Source organism: Rhinolophus sinicus, chromosome 16 (assembly GCF_057876585.1).
Source record: "Rhinolophus sinicus isolate RSI-liver-muscle chromosome 16, RSI-T2T, whole genome shotgun sequence".
In the NCBI taxonomy this organism is placed as follows: Eukaryota; Metazoa; Chordata; class Mammalia; order Chiroptera; family Rhinolophidae; genus Rhinolophus; species Rhinolophus sinicus.
Window position 1 is genome coordinate 104,339,672 of NC_142516.1, and position 22,883 is coordinate 104,362,554.

Consider the following 22,883-nt stretch of genomic DNA (forward strand, 5'->3'; position numbering starts at 1 on the left):
TATCAACTTCCTCTTAAGAATGTAAAACAGAACATGAGGATGGGGAAAAGGTGATTTGTGAAGGAGAAGAACAATGTAGAATAGCTGTTGGAGAGTTAGTCATTGTTTATATAGAGCAGCTATGGGAGGTATAGATGAACTACGGCTCAGGGAAAATGGAATACTTAACACACAGTCAAACTCCCTAACAATTCAAAAAGTCAGTTTTAAAAAGGAATGAATGCTCTTGTTAAAGAATATTCTAGAACTAGCAGTAAATTCCCTACAATTGTATATTATGGCTAAGATTTGTTTAATCACTACAGAACATTGAAGTTATTTTGAAAATGCACATATTACCTGTCCTTTTCCACAGCGACAGGAGTAGGATAGGACAGGTTACTTTTATTGCCAATGCCCAACTGGCCATAAGAATTTGCACCCCACACATACACTTGGCCTTCATCTGTTAATACTAATGTGTGTGCGTAGCCACAGGCAACCTGAAAGACAAAAACCAAATCCATTCAGGCCTGCAAATAGAAGGAAACATGTTTTCACAAGATAGGTTAAGAATCAAAAATGAGAAAAACAGGGAAGAGCAGCCTGCCCAGACAGGCAAGCATTAAGTTAACCAGTAACCCTCTAAAATGAGCTGCAGCCCCACATGTGGCAAAACTACAGTAAGGTAGACATGAGCCCTTTAGTGACATAATACACCGCTGTGTATGAGAATGCCCTAGAAATATAAATTTTCTGATGAACCTCTATAACTTAATTCAGGGAAATAGAGCTTAAACCTTTACTTCAGTGAAGACATCCAAGCAGTAAAACTTTTCATCCTGCTAAGAAAGCTGTTTTTAATACATTGGTAATTTTGCCACTGAAGACTTAAAAAAAAAAATAGGCCCACGCAAAGAGTAGACGTACCCGCTGGACACGAATGCCTTGCAAAGCTGCTATTCTACAGGGGGTTGACTGGTTGCCACTACTGCCAAGTCCGAGCTGCCCGTTTCCATTGTAACCCCAGACATAGACCTGAGAGGAAATGACAGACTCAATGCCCACAAAAGACGAGAAGCAATCAAATTCTGTGTTGTGAGAAACACACCATGTTGGTATGACACCAACAAGGCAAACAGGTTTTCTTAAACAATATATGAAATAATCTTACCTCCCCTGTGTCCACCACCGCCACTGAGCACATCTGCCCACACGCTATGTTCACAACTACTTTATTCTGTAAGCAGCCAGTGACTCTTCGAGGTATTGGCTGGTTAGCTGTAGATCCAGATCCTACCTGCCCAGAGTTATTATAACCCCAGGCAAACACCTATTTGAAAAAAGGATCATTTAATGAAACACAGTATACTTCACAGAGTCTCAACTGGACCTTAACATGCACTTAAGGCTTCACTCTCAAAGTGACTGATATCCATAAACTTTCACAACTCAGGCAGAGAAGCTTTTGTAAAATTCATTCTTACAAAATGTATTCATTTATAAAGTTAGGTTATTAGTGTTACATACACAAAAGGCAATGATTATTATCAAGTATCACATAATACTCAGAAGAATATCTACTTTGCCTCAGCCATATTTTCCAGCATTGGGGGAGTTTTTCTTTTTGCAAATAACCCCCTTGGGTATAGCAATATAGAAAGAACAATACATCCTTCTAAATTTTGCAGTAATAGAAATCTTTACTACATAAAGGTAAACTTCATAATAGAAACATCATGACTATGACGTGCTAACAAGAATAAGATTGACTTTGAGGAAGGTAGTTACTTTAATCAAATGATCATATTTCTAGGACTGCTATCAGAATCTATATAATCTTACTGACAAAATCAATGAGATTTATGCTGACTGTGCTCACCTCTCCATCAGATGTTAGCACCAAAGAATGGTAAGACCCACAGGCAACTTCAATCACTTGTTTGTTTGACAAATTAGTAGAGATATGACAGGGCACTAAACCATGATTAGTTGTCCCATTGCCCAGCTGGCTGTAAGCATTATGACCCCAGGTAAAGACTTCTCCTTCTGAAAATAAAAATAAACATAACCAACCTTCAGAATATCTACTTCATTATATGAAAATATACACTTCTACAAATGAATACTAAAAATTAAGGTGAAAAAGTTAATCAACTTCCCTATTCCACCAAACTCATTCTATAAAAAAATACTTTTGGAAAGTATAATCTACTTGTATAAAATTTCATAAAATATAGAGGGTGACAAAAAATTTATACACATTTTAAGAAAAGAAAACTGTATTAAAATTGTAATACTCAATATATACCAATACCAAAAGATGAATACAAGTCACGTTTGACTTCTGCAATTACAAGAAGTGCTCAAAGTGGTTACCACCAGGGTCCAGACACTTCTGATTATAGCAAACTACTGCTTGAGCAACATTGACCAAAGTGTCCACTTGTATATATTTTTTTCGGCACCCTCAGTATATGCAGTTTTATAGTTATAAAGCACACACACTCAGGTCAAGAAATATAACCACTGATCACCACAAAAGCATTTCCCCCCACATATAAACCTGAATAATAGAATTTAGTTTGTCCTGTTTTTGAACTTTAAATAAATGAATTAATACAGTACACTCATTTCATCTGTATTTTCTGCCATATTGTCTCTTTGTGCTACATTCCAGTTTTCTTGTGATCTGTCTTCCAGTTCATTAATTTTATATGTTGCTGTGTCTAAACCACTATAAAACTTGTCCACTGAGTGTTTCATTTTGATAATTATATTGTATATTTGGTTCTTTTTCAAATATTCTATGATCTCCACAGGAATCCTCAAGCTCACTTTTTATTTCTTCAAACACAATAAATATAGCTATCTATAATCAGTGTCTGATAATTTTATTATCTGATATTTAGCGGTCAGTTTTTGCTCTTTTTCACTGGTTCTCATTGGTGGTGCCTGTTTCCTTAGGTACCTGGTTATCTTTGACTGCATGCTTCTAATTGCCATTGGAAACTTATTTTTTCAGTGACACCATACACCCTTAGGCCCAGAATGAAGGTGCCTTCCTAAAGAAAGGATATACGTTAACTTCTTAAAGGTACTTAAAAGTCCCTCTTTAATAAAATTCAAGGCTTGAGATGTCTTGGACCACCCAGTCTGATGTGAATTGAATATAAATTCTTTGTTAAACCTCTCGGGGAGAGGTTTTCTTTCTTTTTTTTCTTCCTGATTTGTTCAGAGCCAAGGAATTCTTCAGTCCCATAGCGATAAAAGAACTGGCTCATCCTTGCCCCGAGTGTGGCCCTTTGTGGTCCCAGCCTAATGTGTGAGGTCTTTGACCTATGGTCCCTTCACCTCATGAGTACATTAGACCACAATTCCTTTTGAGTGGATAGGCAGATGTCTTTAAGGCAAAATTAGCTTCAAGTTCCACTCTAACTTCTTAGTTCACACTCTCTCCCACATCTGGTCTGATAATTCCTTTCTGCCTTGTCAGTGCTTTGGTGCCTTTATGAAAAAAACTTTGTAATGTTTTACCTAGTAATTTCAGTTGTTTGTAGTGAAGAAGTGGTCTGAATGATCTAGCCTACTGGCAACCAAAAATATCCCTAAAACTTCTTTTTTCAAACGTGAAATAAATATACAAGAGAATATAAAATTTACTTTCAGTTTAAAGAATACTAATAACATGAATATCCAGCTTAAGAAAAACTCTACAATATGTTTGAATAATGTCTTACTATTCTGAATTCATGAAATAGCCATGAGAATATTTAATTCCTTGTATTACTAATACCAACTACATCCATCTGTTTGACGTAAGAATCACAGAATTCTAACAGTTAGAGGGGATCCTGGAATCTGGCTTTTAGATCAGGAATCTCAAATTCAGAAAGTCCAGAGTGAGTTCAGCATTCTAATGCAAAATAATTAACTTATAAAGTATAAACACAATAGGCTTAAAGCATTGCCATTCTTACATCGAAAGTGCCAATAATTGCTAGATTCCATGTGCTCCATTACCTTACTCTGATATTCAGATATGTTCATATTTCATGTTGTATAAAGTATAGTCCAGTGCACAGGGCAGAGCCCAAAACTCTTTCCCAATCAAAAAGTATGTGCTCAATTTAAGGGCGGTCCTAGTCTTGTTTCTCGACAAACAAAGCGATAGCTAAAAAAGTCTACACCATGTTGTTAGGTTACCTGTTGTGGCAAGCACAATGTGTGGACCACTCCCATAGCTGAGGCAGGCTATTTTTTTGCCACTTAAAGAATCCAGTCTCCGAGGTTCGATGGTGCTCTGGACATCACCTAATCCCAAACAGCCACAGCAGTTTGTGCCAAGCACAAAAATCTGTGGGGAAAACCACTGTTAGTTCAAGCAGTTCTATTTCTGACAAACCTATAATTACATTCAAATAGGCATAGTCCTCCTCAAACAAAACTGCTTCATTATATAATAACAAAGAAGAATCTACTCTCTGTGCCTTTTTTTTTTTTTTTACCTTAATTCCTTAGTTCCCCCAAAGGTCTTCAGTTTAGCAAATCCATTACTGAAAATAGGTGTGGCTGAATTTTTTCTCCAAAATTACCTCATCATTTACTGTAGTATATAAAACTTCATTGCCAGCACTGCCAAAGACACAAGCCTGACGAATTAACTGCAGTTCTTCCTCAGAACAAAGGGAGAAAATTGGCCACTTGCCCACATCTAACATCTTCAAAGACGACAGAGTAGCCTGTACCGGCTGAAAAGGAAAAAATACATATTGAGACTATTAATTAACAAATTAAATTTTCTTTGCCCTTTTCACTTCTGTAGAAGAGCCAGCACTGGTTTAATGGGGAACAAGCTCTTTCTGGTTTTGACAGGCCTCTCACAGCTGTGGAAATTGCCTTTACAAGCTCACCTGCTTCAGTAGTGCTCTCGCTGCAACCCTGAGCCGGAGGCCCTGGACGGAATTGGATCTCACCTATTAATTTTCCTCAAGGACGCAGGAATCACCCAAGGCTGAACTCTGAGGGGTTGAATGTCTAGCAAGCGCTTTCAGTGTTGGCTGTGTCTTAAATGTAACTCTGGAAACTGGGCTGGTTGTAAAAACAGCAAAGGTCGAGAGAGAGGACTGCTATTCCATCTGCTGCTGAAGTCTTAACAAAGCCAGTTCTTGGAAAAGAACAATACTGAAGGTGCCACCAAGGAAACGGTACAGAAGTTTCAGGAGATGGGTCAGTTCTGACCATTTTAAACATTTGGCGGCTTCCTCATCCCCCACTCAGGTTTGGGGACTGGCAGGAAGAAATACCCAGAAAGTATGTGTATTAGTTTGCTAGGGTTATTGTAACCAAGTACCACAGACTGAATGGCTTAACAACAGGAATTTGTTTTCTCACAATTCTGAAGGCCAGAAGTTCAAAATCAAGGTATCAGCGAGTTTGGTGCCTTCTGAGGCCTGTGAGGGGTGGTCCCATTCCAGGCCTCTCTCCTTGGCTTGTAGATGACTGTCTTCTCCTTGCGTCTTCACATCATCTTCCTCTCTATGTGTATCTGTTTCTGTGTCCAAATTTCCTTTTCACAAGGACACCAGTCATACTGGATTAGGGCCCATCTTAACTAAACTAATTACATCTGCAATTACCCTGTTTTCAAATAAGGTCATCTTCTGAAGTACTGGGGTAACTGAAGCCGATTCGGGGTGCTCACAAAATACCATAGACAAGGTGGTTTATAAACAACAGAAATTTATTTCTCACAATCTTGGAGGCTGGAAAGTCCAAGCTCAAGGCACCAGCCCAGTCACGTTTCTGGTTCATTGCTGGCTGGCGCCTTCTCACTGTGTCCTCACATGATGGAAGGGGCTAGGGAGCTCTCTGGACCCCTTTTATAAAGACACTAACCCCATTCATGAGGGTTCTACCCTCATGACTTAAGCACCCCCCACTTCTTAATACCATCACCTTTGGAGGCTAGGAGCCGTAGCAGCATACATTCAGATCATGAGCTCCTGCACTCCCGTAAGAGCATTCAATGTGCACATTATAAAGCTATTTTAAAGAGAGCTTTTATTGATTTGCTATACTGGAAACATTTTTACTTGTGTACTTTTCTGCTTTCAGTAATTTTGAAGATTCCAGTAAGATGCATAAACAGCCAATATGCCTGTCAAGTGGCATGTTTGGCCATTTCCCCAATAATCGCGAGACTTGCTGGATTTAAAGGAGCAGGGATTTCCTAAGGCCCATCTTTCCCATCAGCTACTAAGTAAACCTTATCGGGAATGAGTTCTGGTAAAGAGCTGATGGTATTAGCTACTTATTTTCTACAGCCCTGAAAGGATATTTGTCCCTTCCACCTTAGGAGTCAGGTGAGGATATATATATGTATTGTGAGGAATTAGCTTACATGATTATGAGGCTCAGAAATCCCACAATCGTGCAGATACAAGCGGAAGACCCAGGAAAGCTGGAGGCATAATTCAATCTGTGTCCAAAAGCTTGAGACCCAGGGAAGCAATGATGTACATCCCAGTTCCAGGGCAGACGATCAGACGAGAGGTCTGGGAACAATCAGTGAGGCAGGAAAAGGGATGATTTCTCCCTCCTCCACCTTTTACTCTATCCAGGCTCTCAACAGATTGGACAATGCCCACCCACACTGGGGAGAGCAAACCATTTTGTGTCCACCAATCCAAATATTATTCTCATCTAGAAACACCTCCACAGAGAGAAACACCCAGAAACGATGTTTCATCTGGGCACCAGTGGCCTACTCAAGACAACAAAATGAACTCTCACACCATGTGAAGACACACAGTGAAGAAGGCCTTGTGATGATGGAGCAGACACCTGAGTGACAAGCTACAAGGCCAGGAGCACCAAGGACTGCCAGAGCCACTGGAAGCTGGGAGGAGCCTTCAAAGAGCCTGGCCCTGTTGACACCTTGCTTTCAGATTTCTAGGATCCAAAACTGGAAGAGAATAATTTTCTGTTGTTTTAAGCCCCTCAGCTTGTGGTACTTTGGTAGGGCCAACGTAGGGCACTAATACAAAGGCGAAGCAGCTTATCACGGCTCATAGCATCACCCCAAGTTAGTGGCAGAGCCTGAACCAGGGTGAACTCCCCTGATGCCAAACCCAGCCACTCTCGGTCACCATGCCACTTGAATTGTAAGACTCTGTCCTGAGAATGATTCCTTCTATTATCTTTTGGGCAGCACCCAAGGCCACTACAGAGCTCAGGACAGAATCTCATTATGTTAGCTTTACCCACCTCTTTATATCATCAAGGTCTTATCTTCTAGAAGGTCTTCATTTTAATATTTTTTTTTCCTATTTAAGTCTAGAAATTTCAAAAAGAAAAATGTTTGGGATGTGGCATCAAATATTTAATGTAGATGTGCTAGAGTGCTAGTTAAAAGAGTTCTTATATATTATTTCTAATCTTCTCAATTGTAGGACAGAGATGTTGTTATCCTCGTTTTACATATGAGGAAACTGAGGCGCAGAGAGACTAATCCTCCAAGATCACTAGCTTCTAAGTGGGTGAGCCCAGATTTCTTTGCATATATCTGTTGCTGAATAAAGTCACATAAAAAGTGATACTACTGGTAGAAGTAGTGTTTGCTTGCATTTGCAAGGCTTTAGCTGTTCACATAATGACCCTAATGAAAAGGGCACTGATACCCGCTGTGGGTTGTCTTGCACGAACAGGGCAGATAGCAATATACAATGAGGAAATGAGCAGCAACACAATGATTGATTGCTACCTCATTTTTTCCTTTCAAGCAGACTGTTGGATTTCAACCTGCCCTGCTACAGAATGCAGTGGTTTCTAGAGGCCTAGAATCAGGTTGTAAATTCAACCAGCTCCTAAACATTTCTCTACAAATCCTTAGTTCTAAATTTTCTTCCTGGCCCACCTATACAAAACCTATAGTACGCACCTTGTAAGTGCTAACCACTGGGAGCCCAATGTGGGGGTTTGTAATATCACCTGCAATTGTACATTTATTAAAGGATGCTACTGGTTGAGAGAACACTGGGCCTGACAGTATCACTGAACATTTATTGACTATCTCATATGAAAGATATAAAAATGGGACATAATGGCTCACTTTAAGGAGCTCACAATTTAATAGAAAACAAATAATTACCATATAACCTATGTACAACAGAGGTGTAAATACATTGCTTTTAAAATCTGTCAGAAGGCTGGCTGCTGAAAGTTAGTCAAAATTCATTTTTCTAAATCTGTGGGGAAGTATTTCATTAGGAACTGATGACTTACTTTATGAAGTGTATATGCTTATACTTTTTGAAGAAAACATTTACATCAGTCTTAAAGAATTGAAGCATCTTTGTTCACCGAAGAAAAATACATTCTTCTGTCCAGTATAATCATGAGTGCACACAGTTATATATGTGGTATATATTGTATAGATATGTACACATATAGTATATATACATTGTATATATAATGAAAGTATATATAGTATAAGGGTTCACATACAGCACCCTGTAGGAACCTCACTCACTCTCAGCCACCCTGCCTGATGGCAGCCATCTCTGTAGAAGGCACCCAACTACCTCTGTGCCCAACTGTTAAGTGAAGGACTGGCTGACCAAGAGCCAAGAGTGGGCAACAGAAAACTGTATGAGGAAAAAGGAGCTACCAGGGAATAAGAACTTGGTAATATACAAATACACCTTCAATACTGTGTCCCTAGAATTCACAGTCCTAGCTGGGCCCAGGTAACCCTCTTTCCTGTACATAACACTACCATAGGTGAGAATTAATCCCAGGCCAGCTGTCCTTTGCTAACTCTTTGCTCACATCCAGTCCATCTCCCCTCTCTCTCACTGGCATCTGTTTGGGAAATGCAAAGTAGTGGAATTTTAATTTTATAATAGCTCAAGGAAAACATAATTCAGGAAATACAGCTCTGTAAAGTAAAAGATGCATTTTATTATTCCTTTGAGTGTGTGCTACCTGTATAACTCTGCTTCTCCACTGATACGAAAACCAAGTGGATTATGATACTTCACCTAACTACAGACAATTATTAAGTTGTCATAACTCAATTTAAAATACAGTACATGGAAACAGAATTAAAAGTACACATTGGACATGCCTAGCAAAACAATTTCTTTAAGAAGGCCAGCCAACACCTTGCCCTTTAATGAGTTCCTGGCAGTATAACACTTTCTATGTAATAATTTCATTGTTAACTCTGTGAGTCCATTCTTTTGTTTAACAGAAAAAATTAGGAATTTTTCTACTAACATTTGTAAGACTCTGAAATTCTATCTATTACTTTTGTAAGCTATTTTTAGACTTTCCTACAAAGGCTCACAAATAAGCACTTCAAGTCAGCACATGGTCAGCACGGTTCAGTTTCAGAAGCTTATGAAACCGCTGGCTTCATATAATTATTGACACGGCTCACTGTATTTAGACAATATTTTAAGAGAGTGAAAAACATAAAAATGGAAGTTAATAGTGGCAGGTAATATTAGGCTGTTAATAGCGAAGAGCAGATATTTCTAAATTTAATAAAATTAACACGAGATGGAAATCTTGCCTGCTGAGAGACATGGAGCTTTTAACATCAACTGGACACTGACTGGACTTAAGCTGATTGATCAATGTTCAGATGTGATGAAAACAGAAATAAATTAAAGAATATGATGAATTAGGAACATGTCATCTAAGATTAGGTATTTTATCACTTTTTTTAAATCTCTGGGAATGGAGCAAACATTGTTCAACTCAGACCCTTCTGCAGGGCAGCATGACCTGTGAAAGTAGGGTATGGCTTAGACTCCTCATCCAGCTCAAACATCACCGTCTCTGTGAACCCTTTCTCCACCCCTCAGACCACATCCGTAGTTCCCTGATGGCCCCTTTACATTCTATATACCCACAATAATTTTCTGTTGGCATTTTAGTCACTATACTGTGAGTCCCTCAAAGACAGATACTAACTCATTGATCTTCCTATCAGATGAATAATAAATGTCTGACGAAGTGTTTCATGCGACAGAAATACATACTCCAAGGGCATGATTTTTTTCTAACCTTGCCACTTTCTCCACAGAAAAGGGGAAGTTCTTCTTCCATATGGACTCAGTCCTGTACAGTCCCTGAGGAAAAAGTATGTGGTAAAAATCAGCATCCCATATGTCGAATCAACCTAGGCATGTTAAAATTACTTTTAATTAACAGAAAAATAAACTAAGCTCAAATATGGTGAAGAGTAGATAAAGGAATTAAATTTTAGGCATGGGAGTTAGTAGCTATAAAACCCAAAAGGTGTTTTAACTGTTTTGGAACTACTATACCATCCTGAGGTTTGGAACAGTAATCCCAGGATAAATGTAGATCTTAAATTGATAAGGAAATAAGCAGAAATTTTTCATTTCAGAGTTAACTTCCTATACATAAAGAAAAAAATAAATTTTAGACCTTGGTCTAATTTTCCCTGGGATTTGAAAGTTCCAAATCACTGTGAAGAGCAGACTGATCAATTCCCAGCTCCACTGAAGAGTATATATTTTACTAAGCTGGAAAAAAAAAAAAAAAAAAGAAGAAGTAATGAATGACAATGATGGAAGGATGAATGAATAAACATAACTTCGTTATCCTAGACTTTAACAAAAAAATCTGAAACAACAGCCATCAAGTATGAAGCAACAGCAATAAATGTTCTTGCCTTAATTAAACCACCTCCACAATAATAACCTTCTACCACATAGAAGTAACAGCAGAACCAGCCCTATCAGAAGATATGCAATCTATCTGAACTGTGGTTCAATCATTACAGTCAACTATCTCATCACTAAAAATAAATATAAATAAATTGTTCTCTTCTCCTGCCCCCCAAAAGCAATTTAATGAAGCATATTTAATAATGTTGAATTTCTGATTTATGAGGTTGGATTCTACTTATTCAAATACAATCCATATTTCAAGTGCTAACATCAGAACATTTTATCTGATATAATCTATAAGTAGTTAGAGCCTTATAATAGACAGATAAAAACAATAATCAAAATAAGGTCAAGTCTTAACAATGTTCCTCATCAAGGCTTTTTTTTGACATTCAATATTATTTTACATTAATTTCAGGTGTACAGCATAGTGGTTAGACATTTATATAATTTAAGAAGTGATCCCTTTGATTAGTCTAGTATTCACGTGGCACTATACATACAGTAGTTATTACTATATTATTGACTGACTATATTTCCTATGCTTTCCTTTACACCCCCATGACTATTTTGTAACTACTAGTTTGTACTTCTAAATGCCTTCATCTTTTTCACCCTGCCCTCAACCCCCTCCCATCTATCACTCCAACAAATCTAGTACTCATCTGACACCATACATAGTTATTACAATATTATTGACTATATTCCTTGTGCTATACCCTACATCCCCATGACTACTGTGTAACAACTAATTTGTACTTAATCCTTTCCCCTTCTTTCACCCACGCCCCTAATCCCCTTCCCATCTGGCAACTATCAAAATGTTTTCTGTATCTATGAGTTTATTTCTATTTTGTTCGTTAATTTTGGTCTTAGATTCCACATATAAGTGAATCTCATTGCTATCTGTCTGACACTCCACTCAGCACAATTCCCTCCAGGTCCATCCATGCTGCTGCAGATGGCAAGAACCCATTCCCTCCCATGGCCAAGCAATATCCCATTGTATATACCGGGAGTGCCAAAAAATGTATACAAGTGGACTTTGGTCAACGTTGCTCAAGCAGTAGTTCTCCAGGATCAGAAGTGTCTGGATGCTGATGGTAACCACTTTCAACACCTCTTGTAATTGCAGAAGTCAAATGTGACTTGTATTCATTTTTGTTATTGGTATATATTATTACAATTTTAATAGTTTTTCTTTCTTAAAATGTGTATACATTTTTTTTGGCACCCTCTGTATATGTATCACCTCCTCTTTAACCATTCTTCCATCAATAGACACCCACACTGCCTCCATATCTTAGCCACTGTAAACAATGCTACTATGGATACTACCTCTCAAAGTAGCTTGGGTTTCTTTGAATAAATACCCAAAAGTGAGATTACCGGGTCCTTCTTATTCTCTTCTTATAGCCTTTGTTTTAAAGTCTATTTTTTCTGATATAAGTATTGCTATACCCAGCTTTTGTTTTGCTTTTTTTCATTTCCATGAAATATATTTTTCTATCCCTTTACTTTGTGTGTGTCTTTCAATCTGAAGTGAGTCTCTTCTAGGCAGCATATATAAGAGTTTTATTTTCTTATCCATTCAGCCCTCCTGTGTCTTTTGATTAGATCATTTAATCCATTTACATTGAAAGTATTTGTTGATAGATATGTAGCTATTGCCATTTTATTAGTCATAATTTTTATCTTTTTTTCCATCCTAAAGAAGTCCCTTTAACGTTCTTTGTAATATTGGTTTGGTGGTGATAAACTCCTTTACTTTCTCTTGCCTGGGAAGCTATTTATCTGTCCTTCGATTTTAAATACTAGCCTTGCTGGGTAGTCTTCATTGTAGGGCTGTGCTTTTCATCACGTTGAATATTTCCTGCCAATCCTTTCTGGCCTGCAAAGTTTCTGTTGAGAAATCAGCTGACAATCTTAAGGGAGCTCCCTTATAAGTTACTAGTTGCCTTACTCTTGCTACTTTTAGGATTCTCTCCTTGTCTTTAACCTTTGCCATTTTAATTCTAATGTGGATTGGTGTGGGCCTGTTTGGGTTCATCCTGTTTGGGACTCTCTGCACTTCCTGGATTTATATGTCTATTTCCTTCACCAGGTTAGGAGAGTTTTCAGTAATTATTTCTTCAAATAGATTCTCAACTCCTTGTTCTCTCTCTTCTCCTTCTGGTACCCCTATGATGCAAATGTTGTTATGCTTGATGTTGTCCAGAGGTCCTTTAAACTATCCTCATTGTTTTGTATTCTTTTTTTCTTTTTGCTGTTCCAACTGGGTGTTTTCTGCTACCTTATCTTCCAAATCGATGATCTGATCCTCTGCTTCATCTAGTCTGCTGGTGATTCCTTCTAGCACATTCTTCATTTCAGTGTTGTATTCTTCACTTCTGTCTGGTTCTTTGTTCTGATTTCTATGCCCTTCTTTATGCTTGCTATCTCTTTATTGAAGTTCTCACTAAGTTCCTTGAGCATCCTTATAACTATTGTCTTGAACTCTGTCTCTTATAAGTTGCTTAGTTCCATTTTGTTTAGTTCCTTTTCTGGATTTTTCTCCTGTTCTTTCATTTGGGATTCCTTTGTTTCCTCATTTTGGCAGCCTCTCTGTTTCTAGGTATTAGGTAGATCTGCTATGATCTGCTATGTCTCCCAGTCTTGGCCAGGTGGCCTTATATAGTAGGTTTCCTGTGGGTCTCAGTGGCACAGTCTCCCTGCTCACCTGAGCCGGGTACTCCAGGAGTGTCTCTTGTGTGGGTTGTGTGTACCCTTCTATTATAGTTGAGCCTTGATTGCTATTGGCACATCAGTGGGTGGGGCTGACCCTCAGGCTGACTGGCTGTGGGATTTGGCCACATCCACAACTTATGGGCTGCTGTGCAGGAGGTTTACCCCACTGAGTGGGATTCACCTCAGTGGGCTCTGGTGCCTGTTGAGCTCACCCTTTGTGTGTGCCACTTGTGGGGCTAATTGGGTGGCGCTCTGCTGTGGTCTGAAGCCAACCTCCAAGTATGTTGGTTCTGGGGCCTTTTGGGAGGGGCTCAGGTGCAGGCCCATCACCCACTGCCTGTGATCAGCCAGGGACTACCCAGTAGGAGCTACAAAGCGATCTGCGGTTGTTCACTGCCTGTGCTAAACCTGGAGACTTATGGGAGAGGTCATGTTGCAATTCGAGGACAGCTGCCACCAGTACCAGGCCTGGGGTAATTCTGCAACAAGCCAGGACATCTGGAGGACTGCTCCCACCTGCCAGCTCCCTTAAGTTTCAGCCACTGATAAAACCTCGTGCAGCATGCGAGTTAAGTGAAGCAGGGTGATGAGAATTCCCTACAGTCAGAAGAGTTGTAGTCACCAGGTTAACGTAGACTATGGTTTGGTGCCAGTGCTGAGCTTGGAGCAACTCAGCAAAAGTCTCTGAGCACACCAAGCCAGTCGCCGCCTGCCTGGGACCCGTGGACTCTGATAGTTTTTCAAAAAAGAATGCAATGAGGCAAGAGCTAGCTCCTCACACAAAAAATGCCTGCAGCTGTGCGAGAGTTGGGTGAGGCAGGTTCCCAGCTGAGTCAAAGGGCAGAGCATTGAGCTCACCAGGCCAATCAGATTCAGATTTGGTCTTGGGGGTGGGCTCAACACAGACACGATGGCGCCTGCCTGCTTGCTGCACAGGAGGTTCTCCTCACAGAGAAATGTTCTCCCACAGAAGCCACACTCCTCAGTCTGCCCCCTGCATGTTTATGAAGCCCAAGTCACCATCCCTCCACTGGAGCACACGGTGAGTGCCTTTGAGCGAGTGATGCTGTGTGCGGACCATTTAAGAGCATGTCTAGGTTTTCTACAGCCTTCCATCCCACCTGAACAGTCAGAATCCCCACTGTTTCTCACAGCAAGATGTTGTGGGGGCTCCTATTCCTGGCACCAATACTCTGGGCTGGGAAGGCCGGTGTGGGGCTGGGGTCTCTTGCTCCTTTCAGTGGAACCTCCATGGCTGAGATATCCCTCCTGGTTCTCAACCGCCACACAGAGATTTGGAGCCAGCCCATTTCAGGTTTCTACCCCTCCTTACCAGTCACAACATGGCTTCTTTATATTTTCAGTTATAGAACTTCTCTTCTGCTAGACTATGGATGGTTCTCCAGGTTGACTGTTCTAGAATTTAGTTGTAATATTAATGTGTTCATGGAAGAATGCAGGCACAGTATTTATTTACTCTGCCATCTTGGATCTCCTCATCATTTTATATGCCCTTGAGGATACTGTTAAAATTTTGTGTTCCTCAACTGTAGAAAGCTCTCTCAGAATACAAGGAATAATATATTCAAGATAATTATAACTCAAACTACTGCAATTAATATAAATCATTATTTCTAATGTTTGGGAAAGATATGCTTGTTTTTAAAACAATCAGTTGGACTTTTGTCACTTATAAATTTATAAAACTAGATCTGGTTGCCGTGTGGAAACATAATTTCATGTAACAGTTATTCCTACATGATCCATCTTATCTATTAATTTGCAAGCACTTTAAGAGGGGGGACCACGACCCTTTCATTGCTATAACCACCATAACACATGGCTCAGAGTAGAACGCAATATATTCATTGAAAGCAGCCTTTGAATACAGCTTTTGGTATACTGAATACTAACTATATTGGGAATTCTTCTATTTTTGCCTCATCCTGACTGAAAACACTTTTCCATATCTGCCCCAAACTTACTGGCACAAAAATTAAAAGAAAAAAGAGGGATGAGAATAATAGAGAAAGAAAAGAGAAAGGAGAGGAGTACAGGAAGAGAATTCAAAGGCCAAAAAAGGGAAAAAAAAGAAAAAAGAAAATAACGAGATGTAAAGGGGACCAAATAGGGATGTGACTGCCTTCATTGTACTTTAGGCCACCTTTGTTACTGGTAGAAGAGAAATCTTGCTAATATGCTAAGATCACTGAACAGTATCCTGGTTTGTTGGTTTGTTTTTTCCCTCTACCATTGTAGACAACTAATTTTCCTAGTTTCTGGTTTATTCTTCCTCTGTTTCTTTTTGCAAAAATAAGCAGATATATGTACGTGCTTTTATTTCTCAATTCCTTCTTCTACAAAAAAAAAATCCTCCTTATAATTTACATACTCTTTTGCAATTTGCTTTTCTTTCACATAACAGTATATCCTGGAAATCACTCCATATCAGTTGATATATATATATATATATATATTTGTTTTTTTAACAGCTGCATATCCTGGGATTTTAAGAAGGAAAATGAATAGCTTCTTTCGGTGTCTTTTATCAATTTCAAGTATAATAACTCTTTAAAAATTAGAATGGTGAAAAGTGAGCCTTTCTGTTTATTTCACTAATCAGTTTAAGATAATTGCATGTATGGCATATGAAAATTACTGTATTCAAAGAAATAACTTTCTGTAGGATTCAATTAACATAATTTCATTTTTGTCAGAATATCCTTGAAGATTTAAAAATTATTCAAGATTAATTATTGTACAGTACTGTGAAAAAAAATGTTGAATTCTCTAGCATTGTGGAAAATGGTTGGCTTTTTAAAAAAATATATTATTCCAGTGGGATAAAAACAAAATAAAGAAAACAGAGAAGGAAAAGAATATGCCATCTTACAACTTTAATAAGTCACATTTATCTGAGACAAATAGTTTAAAAATTACATCAGCTTTATATTTAAAAAGTCAGTAGTGGTAAATTATAAAAAATTAATATTGTAAAATATAACTTCTAGATATTATACTTTATAAATTTTGGGAGCAGTCTTCAACAATCTCAACAATGTAACAAGAAAAAACACATACTAAAAAGAGCTTAATCTATAGTATTTCAACATAGAAAATGCAAAGGAAACCATGTGGAATGTAAAAAAAGCAAAACTTTCAAACTTTTGGAAGAAGGTATAGAAAATATCTTTATGACCTCAGTGTAGAGAGTTTTTAAATCAGACACAACACAAAAGCATAAACCACATAGTCCAAAGAAAGGACTAGTAAATTTTACTACATTAAAGCTTAATAACTTGGCAAAATAAAATCTTATCAATACCATAGGAAGATAATAACTAAATAACATAAACAAAGTATAGTATCTTAAATGCCATAGAAGAAAAATCCAAAATACAAAAAAGGACATATATTCATTTGCCTATTTGCCTAATTCATTCAACAGATATTGACTTAGTGTCTGCAGTAGGCAGTGAGTTGAAAGTAAATACATTAAAAAAAAAAAAAATAACGTGGAGCGAAATTATATCCAGCTCTTGGGTGCTTATGTCAACATTACTCCAACCCGTGGTACTCAAGGGTCTTAAGAGCTAATAAACTAGACAGAGTGTATCTATGAGAGCAGAGCATTTTCCATGGAAACTGATATTTTGCAGTTAATCAGAAGCTTCTAAATGCTGATTACTGTTCTCTAGAAGTGATCCCAGGAGAAAAAGTGAAGTGAAAAAAAAAAAGGAATTTCTGCAGAGAAAACCCAGTATTACATATTTTGCTAATTCAACTGAATAATATGAGATCATCTCTAAAGCTATGCTTCAGAAACATGATATATGCAAAAGTTTTCTTGCAATATAGAACTCAATGCTTTTAACAAATTCTCCCTTCTGGGCAACACAATTGATGATGCTTTTATTACCAAAGAAACAGGACTTTAAAGAAAACCTCTATCTTTTAGGACACCAGTACAGAGTTTACAGCATCAGTGTGTTTTAATGGCTCCAGAGCACATAAATGTCAGTGGGGTAATAATGGTTCCCAACTATATGCTTAGCTGAGTCATTAAATATACATCACCTGTAAATTGCAAATAATATAAATATGTATAAATATAATATAAAATAATAAATCATAATCTCAATTGTCACTTGCAAAAAAGGATAATAGCTATAATTTAGCTCCACTTGAATGAGACGTAAGTCAATGACAAATAACAGTCAAGATACCTACACAAATGCTAATTAAAGTGGCACAATTACAGACAGGAGGGACAAAACTGAGAAACTAAAAGCACAACTGAAACCACAAAGTACAACCTCCAAGGAAATGATATTGTCATATGTTTATGATAAATAGAAGCTGATTTGTAGAACACAGAAACATAGTTGCTATTTAAATGATTTCTTTGTAAAAAGGTTTCCAAATTCCACCAAGAGTAATGAAACCGATCTTCAGTCCAAAGCAAAACTGTATTTTGTTTGAAGAATTACTGAGCTCCTCAGTAACCTGTACCATACACAGCAAAAGTCACTTTCAAATATGAAAACAATCCACAAACTATACAAACATGTTTATATTGTTAGACTAGCTAAAATGAAATGGTTCTTGAGACATTTGTAAACCCGTTGAAATTTAGATCCTTGTAGATCTAATACCAAAAAAAAAAAAAAAAAAAAAAAAATTATAACGTGCCCATTAAATAGAATCCTAATTGTTAGAGATCCTTGCCCCACAACATAACTGTTCATTCAACATGGTAGGCCCTCTTGGCATTGGCACATTTCAATTTGGGATTCATTTTGTTCAGTATCATATACATTCAGTACAATACAGAACATATTATAATGTGGTCACAGTTTATGATTTCCTCACATACTATCATCCACTGGTACTTGTTAGACCAAACTGTCTTACATGGGAAGATATACATAATTGATATTAGCTCAGGTGAGATTAGCAAAACTGAAGACATATAAAAGACATAATCTGACATACTCCAATGTCAGAATGATGCTGAAAACACCTATTATGCCTTGAATGTCCTGGAGACTTTCACATTCTTAAGATGGGATCACCATGTGAACTGGACACATGTTCCTTCCAGAAATGAAAGTAAGACGGGTCACATCAGCCTTCCATTGAAGGACACTGTGTATCCCTTTCAGGGAGGAAAGCTATCTGCTCCTTTTGAAATAAATATCCCCAGGTAGCCCTTTATTTCAGCCTTGAACGGGAGTCCTTAATGTCACTCTGCAACCCTGATCATGCTATTCTTAGCCTCAAATCCCTCTTGCCTGGTCAATTTTATTTTAACGTATAGTAATTCAACTCCAATAAACCTCCAAAGTAGTGGTATCTTAGGGGCATTCTAATTTCAGTTTAGCCAAGTGACAAGACCAAAATTAAATATGAGAAACTCCTAAAGGCATAAGCAAATCCATAGGTACCCTACATTTATACTTCTAGATTAATAGTTTTGGGTATTTAAACATAGTGTTTGCAATCTACTAAAGTAAAGGGCCTGAAGGGAAACACATTTCACCTTCTAAAATCATCTGTCTTCATCAGCCTGTTTCTCTATGCATCCTTTAATTATGGACTGAAATTCGGTTAGGACTGTCTAGTTCATTCAGAAATCTCTAAGGGCAATAATTTAATATCTTAAAGCATGACACCATACCAGATGAATGTTCAACACAGTTTCAAACAAAGAAAAGCACCGACCACTCTTAGATAACAACTTCACAATTCATACACAGAGGGACACTAAGAAGTAATTGCAAAGTGCAGTAAAATGTGAGGAAAATACACAATTTTTCTCAACACATCTGTAGTATTCCTTTGGCTGGTCTCTTCCATTTCAGAGCCCAGTCTCTTAATTTGATGTGCTGAATTAAACTGTAAAATCCTGAATAATTTGAACTCAATTTGGAAAAATATTTTTTTCATCTTTATACTGTAAAAGATGGTTACATTTGTCACAGTAGTCATGCTTTCGGCCCCCATGAGAGACATAGTAGAGAATGGCAAAGAACATTTTATCCCAGAAAGACATTTAATTCTAAAAACCAGTTCATCATAAGCATCACCTTCAGTTTATCCTTCAGACCCACGGTAACATGCTGTTTAAAACTGCAACCCACATGTACACTCCCAGTCCCCTTTCATTTTTTCATAGCATTTATAATTTTCTAACATTAAATAATTAAATGTTTATTGTTAATCATTCTTGCTAGGATGTAAGCTCCATATGGGAAAGGATCTTTTGTCTATCTCCAAAACTGACATATCCAAAACAAGTAGATACCGTAGACCCTATACAAAGTAGTCACTCAATACATCGTTAAAAACAGTTCCAAGTAGCTCCAGGAGTCAGGAAACTGACTTAAGTAAAGGCCCAGGAAGGTGTCAAGCCACACAGAAACTTAGTACTGGAAGGGTGCAAAGCCAGAACGCTCAATAAGCATTAGTGACAGTTAACTTCCCAGTCTGGAGGAAAGAGCTTCTTTCTAAAGCTCTTTAGAGTTCAGTTTGTTAACTCTACCACTTTAATTCAGCTCTGACAGAGATTAACCCGCCAAGCGCGGTACCAGGCAGCCCAACGGCATGCATTTTGTTACAGTCCTGGACTCATACTGTCCCAATGTTTTATGTAATTTCCCAAAGAACAAAAGCAAAAAGTTCACTCTGAACTCGCCTTCCAACTCAAGCAGGAAGTTCTTTCCCGGCCAAGGTGGAGCACTTGGAAAGTTTTCAGCGTCTGAAAATCTCTATTTCCGGGGCTGAGCCGAGCAATTATCTTCCGGCTTAAAATAAAGATTTATGGCGATTTCTCTCCATCCGTTCCTATCAGTTTCAAAACAGCTTCACCCAGCGTAGTGAAACTTTCTGCGCTATCCCTCGTCATCAGGGCCAAATATCGAAAGCATAATAAGTTAGTGAGCCGGCTCGGGGACAGGAGCTAGGTAAACTGATCGACTGGACGGGAACCGAAAGGTTCCAGGTGACAGAAATGAAAACATCAGCACCCTATGCAGGGCGGCGAGTGGGGAGAGATGGAGAAACACCATAGGTGCCTTCCCCGAGGTCAGGGATGCCTGCTCCCCAACAGGGCTGGGCCACGGTACGGACGTCCCCAGGCAGGTGCCAAAATCGCTAACGTGCGCCAGTTCCGCCGACAACCTCGCGCACGCGCAGCACCGCCTCAGGCCGCAGCCTGGGTTCGGAGACAACCCCACAGCCGCGCTCCCTGGACTCGCTAGTAGGCTTGCGCACGCGCAGCGATGCCTCGGCCCTGGGCCGTGGCGGAAGTGTAGCTTCAGAACCCCGCTCCTTGGACCCGCCAGCGCAATTGCGCACGCGCGGAGACGCCTTGGCCCGCGGCTCGGGCGGGGCGGTCGACCCAGGGGCTGCTCCTCAGTAGCCGCCGCGCCCCGGAGCTTGGGCAGCGGGGGCGGGGAGAAGTGGCCCGCCCCTGGGGTATCAGAGAGCCGTCAGCCAGAAGCCCGGCTCCCCCTCCTGACTTCCTGTGCTGGCCCCTAATCCCTACCTCAGCTCAGGCTTTAACCGCATCCGCTCCGCCTCTTGAGTCGCCGTTACTACTCGGTCGGGGACCCGGCGCCGCGACGAGTTGGCGCCTCCCCTTGAAGCGGCCTGGCCTCGGCGAAATGCACTCGGATGGTGGTCAGGCCGCGGAGGGAAAAGGAGGGGAGCGCACTCGAGGAGAGGGAGCCAGCGATGGCGCATCGCCCCTCCTCCCCTCTCGGCTGCCCACTGCCGCCCCCGCCCCTTCCTCGCCGACTCCCCCTCTCCGAGGGGATCCCTAGGACTGGACACCGCCTCCCGCGCTGGGTCCATCTCCGCCCTTTTCCCGGAATTCCCTTCTTCTGCAGGGTTCTGGTCCCCAGAGTCTTGGGAATTTGGAGATGCCTGACTCGGAAGGGTGAGGTTCCTATGATGCTTGGGTAACCTTTTCTGCAGTCCCTCTCCCCCAGCTTTTCTAGTGGTGGTACCCCATCAGGCAGCTCACATAGCTCCTTCACACGCTTTCCCCTTGCTTTCGCCTCACTAATGTGCGGCTGAAGACCTGTACCCCTCGAGTACCTACAAAGGCTGAAAAAATGAGTGATGTGTGCCGTGCCCAGGGAGTGACCTGAGTTTCCTTGGGATCAAGGTCTTACAGAACAACCGCATTCTCCCAGTATTAATTTGCAGTAATTTCTTGTATTACACTGCATTTCCGTAGGCTTTATATTTTAGTAAAACACACCACAGCTTTATGTGCGATAATTTCTTCCCCATTACTACACTTACATTGACCTGAGTGGGTTTTCATAAGATGCTCCACAATTAATATCAGCTGTTTCTGTCAAGTAAGCTGGTTGTTTTTATACTGGCACAGGTTCAACATTTAAATGATTTGCCAGAATAACTTGAGGTTTCCACCAGAGTGACCATGTCAGTCTTGTTTGGTTGGGCTTTTGTCATTTCATTAGAAAATGACATTTCATTGGAAAAATTCCAGAATGTCTAGCTGCCCTTATAAGCAGCTGTTACAGTGGCATTTATGTCTATTATCAGAGCATGGTCCATTAAGCCCCAGAAGGAGACGTGCACTTACTTGATTTTATAGGATAGACTAGGGCAGGTTACATGCATGGCATTGCCTAAGACAAACCCTTCCTCTGAAGCAATCAGTTACTCTTTGGCCTTTTAATGTAGACTCTGACATAACCATAACTGAAAGGACATCTTGGAGTTTTGATTTTAAAAAAGAAAGATACTTAGAGGGATTCTTTCAATAGTACTTATCTAAGGGAGAGGGTGGCCTGACTAAGGAAAGCAGTCAGATGAGGTGGGGGGTTATCACTAAACATACCTTCCTTGTGTAACAATTACTTGTGATGTTTATATCTCACTAGACTGTGCAATTCTTGACAGCACAGACTATGCCTTAGTAATTTCTGTACCACAAAATGCTTAATAAATGTTTGTGGAATCAAATTACATTGATTATTACATGCTCTTAGTTCCTTAAATATGCTTCCATACTGCATTAAAAGACCTAAAGAAACACAAATCCACCGTCTACTCTAATTTTAGATGGTTTGTGCCAGTTCTCCTGGGCCTGACTGCCTGGATAAACTAACCTCTTAAGAGCAGCTGTGATCAAATCCAAAAAGTTTGAGGTCACCTTTTCTTATACCCTGATCAGTTTTCTCTTTCCTCTTTTCCTATGGCAAAGCATTATAACAATGAGTCTGCATAAAAAATCCACTGACTTATTTTTCTGTTCAGGAAAAGGCTTTTCCTCTGATCACCACCAAAGTTAAAATTCATCATTAAACAAATTTAAAGTTGATCATTAAAAATGTCTTGATTCTAATTCAAACACTCAAGATCTCCTGCCACTGTTTTCCTTTATCCAGACTGCTTTGTATTTAGGGTATTTTAAGAGATTTGAATCAC

General features: G+C 39.4%; 1 protein-coding gene across 8 annotated transcripts in view; it reads right to left on the bottom strand.

Moving 5' to 3' along the window:
- Window positions 1-21,193, bottom strand: part of RCBTB2 (RCC1 and BTB domain containing protein 2) — a 41,842-nt gene extending 20,649 nt beyond the window's left edge. For 2 of the 8 annotated variants that reach the window (XM_019748016.3, XM_088792883.1), the window contains exons 1-9: window positions 20,965-21,103; window positions 10,444-10,541; window positions 10,057-10,121; window positions 4,575-4,730; window positions 4,186-4,336; window positions 1,862-2,028; window positions 1,154-1,312; window positions 910-1,017; window positions 340-482 (exon numbers count right to left, since the gene is read on the bottom strand). In XM_019748016.3, the coding sequence (XP_019603575.2) occupies window positions 340-482; window positions 910-1,017; window positions 1,154-1,312; window positions 1,862-2,028; window positions 4,186-4,336; window positions 4,575-4,730; window positions 10,057-10,098 (926 nt within the window). In that variant the 5' untranslated portion in view covers window positions 10,099-10,121; window positions 10,444-10,541; window positions 20,965-21,103. Of the gene's footprint in view, window positions 1-339; window positions 483-909; window positions 1,018-1,153; window positions 1,313-1,861; window positions 2,029-4,185; window positions 4,337-4,574; window positions 4,731-7,248; window positions 7,318-10,056; window positions 10,122-10,443; window positions 10,542-20,112; window positions 20,614-20,964 lie in introns of those variants that run through there. The other 6 variants (XM_074329950.2, XM_074329953.2, XM_019748017.3 and 3 more) reach the window with 6 other exon arrangements.
- Between the last annotated feature and the right edge of the window lie 1,690 nt (window positions 21,194-22,883).